The sequence below is a fragment of the Saccoglossus kowalevskii genome, chromosome 1 (genome assembly GCF_978046115.1).
Source record: "Saccoglossus kowalevskii chromosome 1, keSacKowa6.1, whole genome shotgun sequence".
Classification (NCBI taxonomy): domain Eukaryota; kingdom Metazoa; phylum Hemichordata; class Enteropneusta; family Harrimaniidae; genus Saccoglossus; species Saccoglossus kowalevskii.
The window spans coordinates 28003892-28019824 of record NC_140641.1 but is presented as its reverse complement, the minus strand read 5'-3'; the positions used below and the strand labels follow the sequence as shown (position 1 = coordinate 28019824).

Here is a 15933-nt window from a genome sequence, read left to right as displayed (position 1 = left end):
TTGGTACATAGATTATAGATGTTAGGATACATGTCCATTACGATTTATTGCACAATTGGATCAAAGATGGCCGACTGGCAGCCATCTTGTTTTTTGAAAATGTTGTATTTTGGACATGCTTTGTCAGTTTTCATTCAAATTTAGTACATGGATCATACACGTTAGGATACATGTCCCCGACCGTCCGTGAGTTCCTGAGTCTGTCCGTCCGTCTGTGTGTCAGTCTGTACAGAGTCATATTTCAGAATCCTGTGGACCGATTCCGTTCATTCTTTGCATGTGCCCAGTACCTTATGTGGGACATATGCACATGCAGTCGTTTAGTGATTCGATTCAAAATGGCCGACTGGCAGCCATCTTGTTTTTTGAAAATGTTGTATTTTGGACATGCTTTGTCTGTTGTCATTCAAACTTGGTCCGTAGATTATACATGTTAGGATACATGTCCATGACGATTTAATTCGCAATTGGATCAAAGATGGTCGACTGGCAGGCATCTCGGATGTACTGTTAGTCTTCATTCAAATTTGGCACATACATGTACTTTATACATGTTAGGATGCATGTCCATGACGATTTGTTTCAAAATCCGGTCAATGATGGCCGATTAACAGCCATCTGACTTTTTGGCCTTACTACTATATTTCCACAATTTATGTACCATTTTCATTTGTATTTGGCACATACATCATACATATCAGTGTGTTTCATAATCAGATCAAAGATGGCTGAATCACGACTGTTTTTATTTTTGGCCATATTACTACTACACAGAACAAGTGTTTTGATGTAAATAAACAATCTGTTGTATACGCCACTTGGAACTCAAGTTTCAAGGACACGCTCGCGACAATCTCTCCGCTTTAATATGACGAGCACAAAAAGAACTTTCAAAAATTTAACGAGGACTGTGTCATTTTCAATGACTTGTTACTGTATAAATCATACTGCTTTATAGTAACAGCAACTTTGTTTCAACACTTTTTTTTTTTTATTAAAAAAAGTTAGATTAAGGTTTTATTTTTATGGTGATTATTTATTTATGTATATTATTTATACCAAGGATTTATATAAGATAAGGGTATGGAATTTTCATAACCTTGTACGATGATATACAATGAAAATCTCACGAGAAGCGAACTTTCACTTTTCGTGTTGTGAGCATTTGAAAGGTGTCCCATTCTTTGTGCATCAATCGAACGCAGTTCTAACCAACAGTGCCACAAAACGCAGTGGGAAATGTTCAATTGAGTAAACAAAAAATATGTGAGATTTTTCACATTACATGCTTTGTGAATAAACAAGAACACTTACTATTGAAATCAGTCTGAGATGAATACAAACCAGTTTTTTCACAGACTTATTAATTTGCATTAGGATTTCAAGAAATGGAGTTTTAATTCTTGCAATTTTGTGGTCCAATAACAATTTGCACAAGGTCTTCATCTCGTAACACACCTTTGCATACCATCATTTTATAAATCCTTGTTATAAATACAGTGTATAACTTATATATAACTTAATTTTCATAAATTAATCGCATATTTGAAATTGTGTACTCGATGTACACAATAACAAGTAGGCATTGAATACCCTATTATGAATTTGGTCATCCGTCGTTCATGTCAATGTTTTACTTTTTCGACTTCTTCTTGAAAACTACAAGCCTGAATGCTTTGATACTTGGTGTATACATGTATGTACCTTGGGTAGACATTTCATGATGATATCTTCAATTTCCTAATTTTGGTGAATATTTTTGGTAAAAAGTGATATTTTTGACTTGTTAAAAACCGCAAGCAAGTCCAATTGCTTTGATATTACATATATATAGGTACTACATGTGGACCTCTCTCATCAGATTTGCTCATTTTGTAATGATATCTTCAATTCTCTAATTTTGGTGAATATTTTTGTCATTTTTGGTAAAATGTGATATTTTCGACTTCTTGTTAAAAACCGCAAGTCCAATTGCTTTGATATTACATATATTGATACTACATGTAGACCTTTCTCAGATTTGTTCATTTCATGATGATATCTTTAATTCTCTAATTTTGGTGAATATTTTTGTCATTTTTGGTAAAAAGTGATATTTTTGACTTGTTAAAAACCGCAAGCAAGTCCAATTGCTTTGATATTACATATATATAGGTACTACATGTGGACCTCTATCAGATTTGTTAATTTCGTGGTGATATCTTCAATTATCTAATTTTTTGGTAAAAAGTGATATTTTTGAATTTTTGGTGAAAACACTAAGTCCTGTTGCTTTGATACTATACATATTGTTCATTTTCTAATGATATCTTCTGTTCTTTAATTGCAATGTGCATTGCTAACAGCAGAGCTATCTCAGCTGACAGGCTGCTTGTTTGTCTAGTGATGTTTAAAAAAGTAAAACCCCCTATGCAGCTTATAATTCATAAACTTGAAGTAGCATCCAATTGAGTCACCTTACTTTAAAAACTGCCATGTGGAATATCCTATATTGTTAATCATGGTGATCATTTGAATAAAATGATTTTGAAGTTTTTTTGACTAAATTATTTTGTAATTTTCATTAATTTCTTTGTCTCATCTGTTTTCTTGATTTGAAAATTGCGATCAATATTGTGGCAATCTTTTGAGCTCAAATATTTGTTGTTGTTTATATAGTTTTTTTTTTCCATTACATTCCAGTTCTTAGAAATGATGGTTTTGGAGAAGAAACATTTTATCACTGTTTTGTTGCTGATGCAGATGTTCCACTGGAGACAGATGTTTGTGAAGAACATGTGAAAAAAGTAATAGCGTATGCTATATATTATTTTACCTACAGTACATGGGATGGTAGAATGATTTTTATAGAAGATATTTATGTCACACCAGAACACAGAGGTAAAGCGAAATCATGAATACTATGTCACAACTTGAAAATAACATATTGACAATTTTCACTGTTATTGATGAATATTCAGTTTCTCTCTATTGTTTTATTCAAGTTTCACTGTTGTCAGAACACATCATGTTTGATAAGGGTTGTATACAGTATGTAAGACACATTGCTTACATGAGTGCACAGTGACTAGCATTTTGTTAAGAATACTCAATTTTATAATTTTACTCTGTCTGTTACCTTTAATGTTATTTCTTTTTCTTTATGAATATTTTAAGGGAAAGGAATAGGAACAGCACTCCTGAAAAATATTATTGAAGTAAGTAATTTGTTTCCCTATACTTCCCATACATCTCAGAGTGATCATCTTGTGAAACAATAATAATGTTTTCTAAATAGTAATTCAAGTTATGTTTACAAGAAGGACAATATTATTACCAGTAATGATCTCTGTACAAGATCTTGTCAGAAGCTGGAAATCTCCAACTTTTATTTATTCCACGTTTATTATTTCATCAACGCTTGTCTTTTTATGCATGTATGTTTACATACAGATAGTAAAATTACATTTGATCTAATCTTTGCTTTGTGATCAGGGTTACTAATCTAAAAAAAAAGTATGTGGAAACTTTTGTAAGAGCAAGGGCAAATTACAGCAGTACATGTGTTCACCCTGGAGTAGTTATAGTAGATGTAATCGATGAGGGTTTTGATATTACCTTCTGATGTGAAGTGCACTTATCAGCATTCAATGTAAAATTACAAGATCACTTGTGATATGTATTCTGTGTCTAATGTTACCTCGTTACTGACATTGCTAAATATAGCACATCAAGAACACCTGCTGTAATGTGATAGTTTAATAGAAACGTATAACTGGTGGATATATTGTATGATGTTAAAATGTCTGGATGAGGCATCTGTCACCAAAACAACTTTAAAACTTACATGTACCCGGGTATATACATGTATATGAATGATTTAATAGCACTAGGTCATAGTTCAAAGTTGTTGAAGTCATTTAGGTTTTTCCAGTACTTTGTCTTGTATATTCTGTAATTATTTAGATTTATTATTTCAATTTTCAACTAATTGGAGTCCATATATTTTAATTTGACTCTAAATATTATTCGACCTTGACTGGTATATCTACACTTCATAATTTGTATTTTGGTCATAAAAAATATCAATTGAGCATATATTTGTGTCTTTTTGACTCCTGTGTGGAAGGCTTGGTTGCTATCTGTGCATATTAATTACCTAATTTGCATATTAATTTGCCAATTCTTAGTCTTTTCAACTAATATTTCAACACAGGTGCTTTGGAATAATACACGAATGTGATTACTTCAGGGTTGAAATCCTTGCATATTAATTATCTATTTTGTGATGTATTGAAGGCATCGGACAAAAGATGTGACTAACTATCAGATGACCATATATGGTTGTGTTACCTAATTAATATGCATCACTGTAATATCTCAAGTACTGTTGCAGATAGAGACTGTAATTTTGTTGTCAGACAAGATATATGACAGAAATATCAAGTCATTATATATGATCATGATTTCATAAAATATTTATAATTCTTGTAACCATCAATGGCTTTGTATGCAATGCATAACATTTTTGCTTTATGTGTATTGAAGATGTGCTTCTAATATAGTAAATACAGTATTCCTTATTTATACTTCGATCCCTCCTTAAATACCCTCACACCCATAAGTTCTATCTCAGCTTTCTTTGATTATAAACTTCATTCAAATGTAATACATGGTTACTATGCAATTTTCTCTGACACAACTTGCTTATCATTTAGTCAAAAAATGGTGGTAAATATTTTAGGTGCAGTCATGTATGCTTGAGTGCAATCTATTTTCTTTACAACATTCTATTTTTGAGTCCTGCACTTTTGAAATGGGGAGCCCCTGATGGGTTTGACCATGTTTACCCTAGGATTAAATCAATTAACAAAATGATAAACATACTGTTAATGCTTTTTCACCTAATTTTTCAGCAGATTGAGCTAGAAAAATGTAAATTTGCTGATATAATGTCAAAGCGGGCTATGTATTTCCTAGCAGTCGACAGATTATTTGAACTCAGCGAGCTGACACCTATAGATCTGTGATTGCTGTTCTCCCATTTTGTTATATTACCTATAATGTCTGCAGGGTATGTGATAACATGGAGACACTAATCACCGCATGAACTGTCATTTTTATGTGTTCTCAATTCAAAATCCGCTGATTGAATAAGATTGAGTACTCCGTTAACGGCCTTACGGCCTGTTGAAATTACACAGTGGAATGACGCTGTTTAAAGAGGTGGTTACAGGGCACCATGTTTCATTTAATATTCAAGAGCTCCCCATCGAATGTTGAATCATGTCTAGCCATTTGTTTTATTCATCTAAATTTTATCTGTGTTTTCAAGATTAGATACACATATTGCTGCAGTTGTACTTTTAAATTACTAATTTTGGACCAAATAATAAAATTTATCATATATTCTCACAGTTCAGACAAAAATATTAAGTTCACATATGGTAATATAACAGTTTCACATGCTTGCATGGGTACAACATTCAACACCAGTGGATCACTAATGACAACAATGGAGTTCCTCATAGACAATGTCAGAAAGACCAAACACTAAATATCAAATATTTACAACAGTAACAACAGCAGTAACATTAAAATGAAAACTAAATTATTTGTATCAATACAGATACCCATTATATTATATGTGTCAGTGTTGTGGGGAATTACCACTAATATTAACCATTGGGAAAAATACCACATAAAATTCGGCAGACATCTATTATTAAAACAGGAACAAAAGTACTATTGGCTGCAGACTGAAAACTAGATTTGTCCTTTTTTTTAATTATTTAATTTTATTTATTGATCACTATAGTTTAATGTTTTAGAATGTCAAAATATGTTCTCTTTTTATTAGCTCCGCTGTCGACTTTGTCGAGCGGAGCTTATCATATGAGTGATTGTCCGTCTCCGTCGTCCGTGTCAATGTTTTACTTTTTCGACTTCTTCTTGAAAACTACAAGCCTGAATGCTTTAATACTTGGTGTATATGTACCTTGGGTAGACCTCTCTCAGATTTGTTCATTTCATGATGATATCTGCAATTCTCTAATTTTGGTGAATATTTTTGTCATTTTTAGTAAAAAGTGATATTTTCGACTTCTTGTTGAAAACCGCAAGTCCAATTGCTTTGATATTACATATATAGGTACTACATGTGGACCTCTCTCAGATTTGTTCATTTTGTAATGATATCTTTAATTCTCTAATTTTGGTGAATATTTTTGTAATTTTTGGTAAAAAGTGATATTTTCGACTTGTTGAAAACCGCAAGTCCAATTGCTTTGATATTACAAGTATAGGTACTACATGTCGACCTCTCTCAGATTTGTTCATTTTGTAATGATATCTTCAATTCTCTAATTTTGGTGAATATTTTTGTAATTTTTGGTAAAAAGTGATATTTTCGACTTCTTGTTGAAAACCGCAAGTCCAATTGCTTTGATATTACATATATAGGTACTACATGTGGACCTCTCTCAGATTTGTTCATTTTGTAATGATATCTTTAATTCTCTAATTTTGGTGAATATTTTTGTAATTTTTGGTAAAAAGTGATATTTTCGACTTCTTGTTGAAAACCGCAAGTCCAATTGCTTTGATATTACATATATAGGTACTACATGTCGACCTCTCTCAGATTTGTTCATTTTGTAATGATATCTTTAATTCTCTAATTTTGGTGAATATTTTTGTAATTTTTGGTAAAAAGTGATATTTTCGACTTCTTGTTGAAAACCGCAAGTCCAATTGCTTTGATATATTATACATATAGGTACTACATGTGGACCTCTCTCAGATTTGTTCGTTTTCTAATGATATCTTCTGTTCTTTAATTGCCATGTGCATTGCTAACAGCGGAGCTATCTCAGCCGACAGGCTGCTTGTTTTAATTTTGAAAGTTTTTTTTTGTTTTACTCAGACGATCGATGAAATAAAACAGTATAGTGACGTGCCTAGTAACCTGCTAAATAACGAGACAATTCAATCCAGCGACTGTGTACAAACGTGTGCCGGTGCCGGTGACTATCACGGTGACCAGCTACACCAGAACGAACATATTTCGCATCTAACTCAACCCCATGCAACATATTTGATACTATGTGTTCATTATGGTCCATTTTTCCTCGACGAACAAGTACATAAGTGGCAATTGAGTCAAAGATGAGAAAACTGCACAAGAAATTTGCAATATTTACACGTATCGGCAATGCAAGCTGCCCAGCGACTTCCCCTTCTGACCTCACAAGGGGAATTTCTGTATGCAAATGAGAAGCTAATGAGGAGCCTCGTTTTAAAATACACAAAAATAAAACTGCCGTAGACTGAGTTTAAAACACATTTTTTCACTTAAAAAAAATTATTTATGCTTAGAAACATAAAAAATAATAATATTTATGTATTAATACATAATTTTAGGCGAGATAATAGCAGTCATTTCACAGGCACTTTAATTTGGTAATATAGGAGGTATTTACTCAGTTAAGAAGATCAAGCTTTATTTTATGTTACATTTTTCTTTCAGGTTGCTATTGGAAAAAATTGTAAAAGAATTGATCTTCAAGTATTAAACTGGAATAAACCAAGTATAGATTTTTACAAAAACATTGGTTACACAGATCTGACAGAAAAACAAGGATGGCATCTATTTCGAATGGAAAGGGAATCTATGGAGAAATTTCTTGAGAAGAAATAGAATTATTGCAGGTAAAGTTGTTGCATGTAAGCTCTACCAATACAAAATTGATTATGTAAGTATTAATTGGTGATCCCCAGGGACCTGTCAGATAATGTGAACCATAATCTGTTGTCTGAATCCAAATCTGAGTCTGATAATGTGAACCATAATCTGTTGTCTGAATCCAAATCTGAGTCTGATAATGTGAACCATAATCTGTTGTCTGAATCCAAATCTGAGTCTGATAATGTGAACCATAATCTGTTGTCTGAATCCAAATCTGAGTCTGATAATGTGAACCATAATCTGTTGTCTGAATCCAAATCTGATGAGTAAGTCATTGTCCATTGTTTGTTATCTGGGGGGAAAAATTTGATTAGTAAGCCTTATTCTGGATTCTATTTTTACATGTCAGACTTAAACATTGTCGCCCTGAGTACATCTTGTTTATCTTGTTTATTTTGTTTTTTAGTTACTGCTTAATGTTTTTTATAAATATTATTAATGATTTATTGCAAAGCAATTCTGATCAGTAAATTTGCTAATTTTTTTTTTCATAGCATTACTGAAATTAATTATCAGTGAGATGGTGTAGTGTAGACTCAGTACTATTAGTGAAATCTAGCATTGTATTTTCACATAGCATTTTAGGCTTCTGTTTTGAGATTTACATTCCATAATGGTTCTCACACACTGAAAAAAAAAATGTGAATATTTTGCATTCTTACATGAGTCAATAACTTGAGCATCTGTTGAGTAAAGTTTAGTTGCTCTGATTGCAGATGTTTTGCCATATGGCTTTTGTTTCCATTGTTGGATGATATTGTTAACCTACAGTCAAGAGTTGATATAAAAAAATCATTGTTGAAAGACAGCATTACCCATGATACCATTTGGCTTTTGAGCTGCAATTTCAAACCAACCAACCAGGGGTATTGATTCCATTACTTTTTTTGTAATTTCTCTAAATATATAACAGTCATAGATCGATATACTGGCTCTGAAATTGAGAAAGATTAGATAATAACCTGCACTGGGACGGTTGGTCAGATAATTGTCGGTGAGAACAAAGATTTTAATAGATTAAGTGACATACTACATGTAGTGTTACAAAATATTTTCTGTTTCTTTTTCATTTTTCCAGACAGCAGTATTTAAATGCCAAGAAGAAGATTTCTGCTCTTCATATATATTTTCTGTTTCTTTTTCATTTTTCCAGACAGCAGTATTTAAATGCCAAGAAGAAGATTTCTGCTCTTCATATATATTTTACCTGATGTTTTTTGATAAATGTTGTACTTGCTCATCTGCATAGGGGGAGAACATAGGGAGCAGACAAAACATTTTGCAAATGGAATATCATTTTTTATTACACGGTATAAAATAGCTGAAATTATAATATTTGGTGTATCGGCCTCAGTGAATTTAATGCATTGCAAAGATGATATTATTAATTTATACAACTTTCAGCATCGGCTTATTTTGATAATGGCAACAGAATGTCATCAAGTTTATTTGCATGGTTATATGTGGTTATTTGATGTTGAACTCTTACACACACTTTATGCTGACTTTTTTATAGCACCTATTAGGACATGTATCTTGTCATGCATATTTGCTCATAATATTTTTTTTTCAATATCTATCCCATACCCACCTAATTTTGAATAGTTTTCCAGATTACGAACTACATGCTATCTTTTTTTCCAGTTTATCTCCTTTTCAGTTTACCTTCTTTCAGTGTTACTATTATTGTGCAAGAAAAAAGGACTATTTTATTGGCTTTATTAAAAAAAGAAAAACTGCTTTAAATTGTACAATTAGTTATTGCCAACTTACACATTGTTGTTTCAAATAGATATTTTATTGGAATAACCAGTTTTCTTTCTATTATTTCATATTATGTTGGCAAAATTGCTGATCATGTTCGTGTTTTCATATTGGAAATACAATTTTTGAGCACACATTTTCTGGAAATATTAAAAGTACAATTATTGTATTTTAATATTCGTTACCTTAATTGTTCATAAATTTTAATGAGCAGATAATTGAATTCTAGATTGATTTATAAGTATATATCAAGTTGATTTCTTTTGATGTATTATCATTTGTTAAATTTGTACAAGACATATTTTATGAAGTATGCATGTATTCTATTTAAGAGATATTTTATAGGCAGCAGCAGCAACACAAATTAATTTGAGAGCACAATAAAGCAGTAAGTTCCTGTATGCATAATTAGTATGTTTATGATATTCATTTTTTTCGCACATAGCATAATTGTGTAACTGATGTAATTATCAGCACCCATTATTACATGTTATTATTTTTAGTGTCTTTTTATGTTATTTTAAATAATGTTGAAAATACAGGATGCTCAATAAAGCAATTTACCTATATGTTGGCTGCTTTATCAAATATTCTAGTGTGTTTTTAAGGGCATTGTGCAGGAACAGATATTCTAAAGACTTTTAAAAATGAAACTTTACTTCCAAGGCATTATATATTGTGGTGAACCAGTTCGTTCCTGTGATTTGGTACAGGATTGCTGCTGTGTAATTGGGAGAAAATGGAAGATTTACTAAAAATGCTGAACAAAATCAGTAATGTGTTCTGTGTATCTGCTGCCATCCAGTGTCCATGCATTCAGACTCTTTTGTCTTGTATATGGTGTAATACTGGACTAAAATAGTAGTGTGCTCAACTATGGTCTCATGCCACTAATCAGCCATTTTATAAATGCCTTGCAAGAACCAATACAATTAAAGAAAAAAAAATTCTCCAGTGCGCCCTTTTTGAGGACGTGCATCAACTGGGTCAAAGGTGAGGCTAAAATGTGGTCTTTTGTTTATTACTCAGCGGCTGTGTACCTGTGGGTTTATTCTGTGTGTATTTAGATGTTTTAATCTTGGTGTTTTTTCAATGATTTCTCTAGGTGCAATCCAAATACAGTAGTTGTGTCTTGTTTACCTGAGATTTGCAAGAGTTTGAGCTGGCCAATATATTGGTTTTTATTATGTGGTTGATTACTGGCATGTTGATTTCCCAATTTTGAGCCATGTTTTAAACTTTGTTTATCATTTTCATATAGCAATCTCGTCATATGTTAACATTGTTGTCTATGCGTCATATGTTAACATTGTCTTCCAAGGAGTTTCAATTAGTGGTATGAGACCCTATGTGCTGCCACCCAGTGTTCATGCATTCAAACTCTTTTGTCTTGTATATGGTGCAATGCTGGACTAAATCAGTAGTGTATTCAACTATCTGCCACCACCCAGTGTCTATATATTCAAACTTTCTTCTTGTACATGTATATGGTGCTTTTCCCCAGAAAGATTTAATAATTTAGAATGAAAAAAATATAATATGTAAAATTATTTTGTTATTATTTTTAGTATTTATGCATAACAAATCATATTTATAATATTTAAAAAAACAACAATTGGAAGTGACCAGTTTGTGAGATATCCTTACTTGTGTTGGATTGCACTAAGCAAATGTAACAATGAATGAAAACAACTGAAACATAGTATTTAATCTGATCGAATAGCACGAGTGAACTGTTATCAAAAAATGAAAATAGTCTTGGTCATTTTTTCTGGTCGAAATCGCAGTTGAAATGGCAATGTTAAGTTCATGAAAACTAGTCGTGCTGATGTTGCAATGGTAACTATGTGAACTGCACACATCACATTGGATATAACATGGAACTATATAAAAAAAGGGGTTTATAGTTCCATGGATATAATGAATAACATTATTACAAATTGAAAAGTAATGATTATTAGACGTGTGCATGTGACGTAATCACAATAAAACAATTACTCCAAGGCATAAAAGCAGAACCAAGTACGATTTTTTACCATCCTGATGTGGGCGGCTCCGATAGTAAACACAATCACTAAAAAAAGTTAAAGTGGAAGGGTCGACACCTGCGCACGCGCGGGAATTTGGTCCCAAGCGACGACGACAACGTACTACCGGTGGTATGCTAAAAACGCAAAGGCTCATGGGTAGACGCTTGTTTGTAAACAATGACACCATGAATATCTGACGCATGCGCAGATGACGACCCCCCCCCCCGCTTTAAAAGTTCTATTTCAGCTTGCAAAGTTGGGTCAGCCACCCCCTTTACCTAAATAGCATACGATTTGCATATTTTGTATAACCTTTATTATCGACTACATGACATTTATGTCATCTCTCGGTTATTATGTGTCAAACATCATATAAAAGTTAAGTAGTGTATACTTCAAATGTGCCCTTTATGAAATGAAATATCAGATGTACAGTATACATGTGTCGTTTATCAAAAGAGTTTGAAACAAACTCTGCATATTTTCATACGTTAAAGGTACCCCTTCATTGCACTAGTATTCAAAGTGTTCATCGTACTATTTGATTCCACATATAATAATGCAAACCATGTTTTAATCCCGACAGTTGGCTGTGGACAAAGTCTACATGTAGGTAATCTCATGTTCTAATTTTACAAAATCCACTGCAATCTCAAAAACAAAATCTTGATGGTTTTTACTGTAGTGTCGCCACCTGTCAATCGCATCTGCCCATTTTTGAATCAACAAACCGCACAACGTAATAGACTGATGCAGAATTTCACAATAAAGCAATTGGCGCAAATGGTGAGCACATAACTGAATAATTAACTAATATATTCTATTCTAATGACATCAATGCCCAAATTAGTGGTAAATAACACAATGTCGTCATAAATATAGTATAAGTATACGTAATTCGGGAAATTGGTTGTTTATTATTACATTTTCAGATCTGAAAAGCACTATCACGACCACATTTTCTATCCCAATGTATACGTGTAGAACTATTGTATTCATCGGTTGCCTCTAAGAGTTTTGAAGTCAAAGGAAATACATCAGTGTCTTAGGATGCCATGTCGGAATTGCCGTCGTTTGTCATCATGTTTGATGGTCTAGTAATACGAATCGGTGTTCATAAAAAATAATTATCATCATTTAAATACCAAAAAAAGGGAATGTCAAACTTTATTTACTGTGAAAGTTTGTATTCTATTTTATTCATTTCTATAACCCAGTTGAATCCTGTAAACCGCTGCCTGTAATAGTTATAATTAGTGTAATACGCCAATTATTTACACATATCGAGAGTATATTGTGTACAATATCATATGCTGACTGTAGTATTGAAATTAACTTGATATGGTGACCAACCTATTCAATTTAACAATGATGTTAGTCCCACTAATTTCAGCGCAAATAGTTTCACGGACATTGCTTTTTAATAGAATGAAAAAAATGTCATGTCGTGTTTGTTTTGATGGAAGTGACAGGTCATTATGAAGATCATGTGGTAACTCTGGATATCTTATTATAATGTTCGTCTCATATTATCATCCTATAGCCTCACAGTACCACTGGACAGTTAAAATAGTATGACCAATGTGTTTCAGGGTGGACAGGCGTTTCGGTTCGGACGTTTCGACACTGGCTTTTTTGAAGGGGATGTTTCGGTCGCGGTGTTTTAAGTGTTTTGAAATGATTTGAAATAAATGTAGATGTAATTTGATTTTCTCTGGTGTTAAGCAAGATGAGAAAAATGAAACATGGGAACAATCCGAGACAAAGGTGAAGGAAATTATAAAAGACAAGTTGGGAATAGACAGGGAGATAGGAATTGAAAGAGCGCATCGTATTGTTAATGGACCAGTGGTGGCCGGGGGAAAACTAATTGCAACTAAATTTAATGATTATAAAGATAAAGAAGAAATAAAGAAAAACGCATACAAACTGAAAGGGTCTGATATTTTTATTCAGGAAGACTTTTCGAAACGAATTCGCATGAAAAGAAAGAAACTATTTGCATATCGCGACTCGTTGTTACAAGATGACCGGAGTAATAAAGTTTCCGTACGCTATGATAAGCTAATTGTATACAAACCATCCGGTGTTCGATTGGTTTATATCTATGACGAAGCTAGCGAAGCTGTTAAACAACTACGCCAACACAATAGCTAAGAATGTGGCCAAGGCTCAAACTTACGAGGTGCACATGCAGCAATATCTTTTATGACATGGAATGTGCATGGTCTCTTATGTAAACTAGATGACACAGATTTTCATTGTTTTTGTAATAATTTTGATGTATTTAGTTTACTTGAAACATGGTGTATTGATATAGATGATGTAAATTTGTTTTCTGGTTATGTAGCATTTCATTGCCCCGCTGTAAAATTTAAGAACCGGGGAAGAGCAAGTGGCGGTGTCGTCATTTATGTTAAAAAAAGTTATTCAAAGGGGGTTAACGAATGCTTCCTGAAACCACGGGGCGGTGACTCTGTTATTAGATAGTCTATTTTTTGGTTTTGAAAATGACATTTTGTTTGTTTCTACATATGTCCCTGCAGAAGGCTCAAAGTGGTATTTACAGAATGATGACGTAATGGATGGTATAATTAAACTTGAAAATGAGGTGGTAATTTTTTTGTCACAATACAATGCTGGTGATATTAGCATAATAATGGCTGGGGATTTCAATGCTAGAACCGCATCTGACCCTGATTTTATGTTACATGATGATGCTCGTTATATCATTGGAATCGATCCTAATTATATGCAGTGTGATTTTGATATTCCACGCCATTCTAGAGACCTTATCCGTAATAATTTTGGCATTTCACTTCTGTCTATGTGCAAACACCTGTCTGTATGTATGTTAAACGGCAGAAAAGAACCTGTATTGCAAATGATGGTAAAAGTGTAGTCGATTACGCCCTCGTATCCCTGGATTTGTATGGCTATGTGACATCCTTCAAAATACCAGTCAGAAGTGAGTCTGACCATTTTCCACTTTGTTATAAACTTTGAATTTCTAGTGTACTTAATTCAGACGAAAATTCGATTGGAAATAATTCCATTGTGAAATTAAAACTATTGCAAATTTATAAAACACGTGTTCTGGAGAAAACTACTGAAATTAATTTATTGACTAATCAACTGGGAGCTCATAATTTAAACGAAACAGTTACCCAATTTACAAATATTTTAAAAGAATCGGAAGAAATTATGCAAGTACAGATCTCTAACAAAAGATTATCTTCACACAGACAAAATAAACAACCATGGTATGATGAGAAATGTCGCATGGCAAAATTATATAAACTTTCCCGTTCACGTCGATATCGTGATACTGGTCGTGGGATTGATTTAAATAACTACAGAAGTGCCCGTAATTCATTTCGCTCACTGGGGAAAAAAAAGAAACATACATATAACGAAAAATTGCAGGATACAATTAGAGAAAATATAACAAGTGAAAAATGTATCCGGGAAACTATTAGAAAGAATAAGAGTAAAAATCAAACATCTATAATCCCATTACAAGATTGGGTCATGTACTTCGAAAAACTGTATAACCAGGATTCACGTAACAATAGCATAGATCGAGAGAATCTTACTAAAGTTAAAAACTTTCTGTATAATTTTGATCCGCATTCTCCAGAATTTGGTGAAACTGACAACATTGAATGTGCCAATAACGAATGAAGAAATTATTCAGTCAATACATAAACTTAGAAATGGCAAATCTGCAGGTCCCGACCTTTAAATCGCTGATTTTTTTAAAATTTTCATGTGATGTGTCGATAACATTTTTGAATGCCCTTTTTAACTTAATTTTTAATACTGGTATTTTTCCAGAAGGTTGGTCAAAATGTATTATTACTCCAATCCACAAAAAAAAAACCACAGTCGAAATGATCCCGGTAACTATAGAGCTATATCACTCCTGAGTATATTTGGAAAAATCTTCACCAGTATCATTGAAGCACGACTATCAACATGGGCAAGGGTTTTTGATATAATCCCAGAGACACAGGCTGGATTTAGGGAGGGCTATTCAACTATTGATCAAATATTTACATTATATGCCATAATTCAGAAACAGTTAGCCAGGAAAGGGGTAAATTGTATTGCCTCTATATAGATTTCCAGAAGGCATTCGACTCGGTTAACAGGGATTTATTATTGTTTGGACTGGCCAATAATGGTATCAACGGAAAAATGTATGTAATTTTACAAAGTATTTTTAAAGATGTCAAATCATATATGTTCGTGAAGGAGGGGTCACTTCGAGATTCTTTGAATTGAAGAATGGGGTTCGACAAGGGTGCATGATCATCCCTATTTTATTCTCATTTGACATTAATGAGCTACAAAGCATGTTGGATGACTCTAGGTCTAGAAGAATACAATTGATCCCGAACGACATGTTAG

General features: G+C 32.9%; 1 protein-coding gene across 2 annotated transcripts in view; it reads left to right on the top strand.

Annotated features, from left to right (window-relative positions):
• Positions 1-10059, top strand: part of LOC146750825 (thialysine N-epsilon-acetyltransferase-like) — a 41083-nt gene extending 31024 nt beyond the window's left edge. Inside the window, exons 3-6 of one of the 2 annotated variants that reach the window (XM_085500304.1) lie at positions 2683-2880; positions 3157-3197; positions 7508-7689; positions 8880-10059. In XM_085500304.1, coding sequence (XP_085356430.1) covers positions 2683-2880; positions 3157-3197; positions 7508-7678 — 410 coding nt within the window. In that variant the 3' untranslated portion in view covers positions 7679-7689; positions 8880-10059. Of the gene's footprint in view, positions 1-2682; positions 2881-3156; positions 3198-7507; positions 7690-8804 lie in introns of both variants that reach the window. The other variant, XM_085500309.1, reaches the window with a different exon arrangement.
• Positions 10060-15933: the final 5874 nt, after the last annotated feature.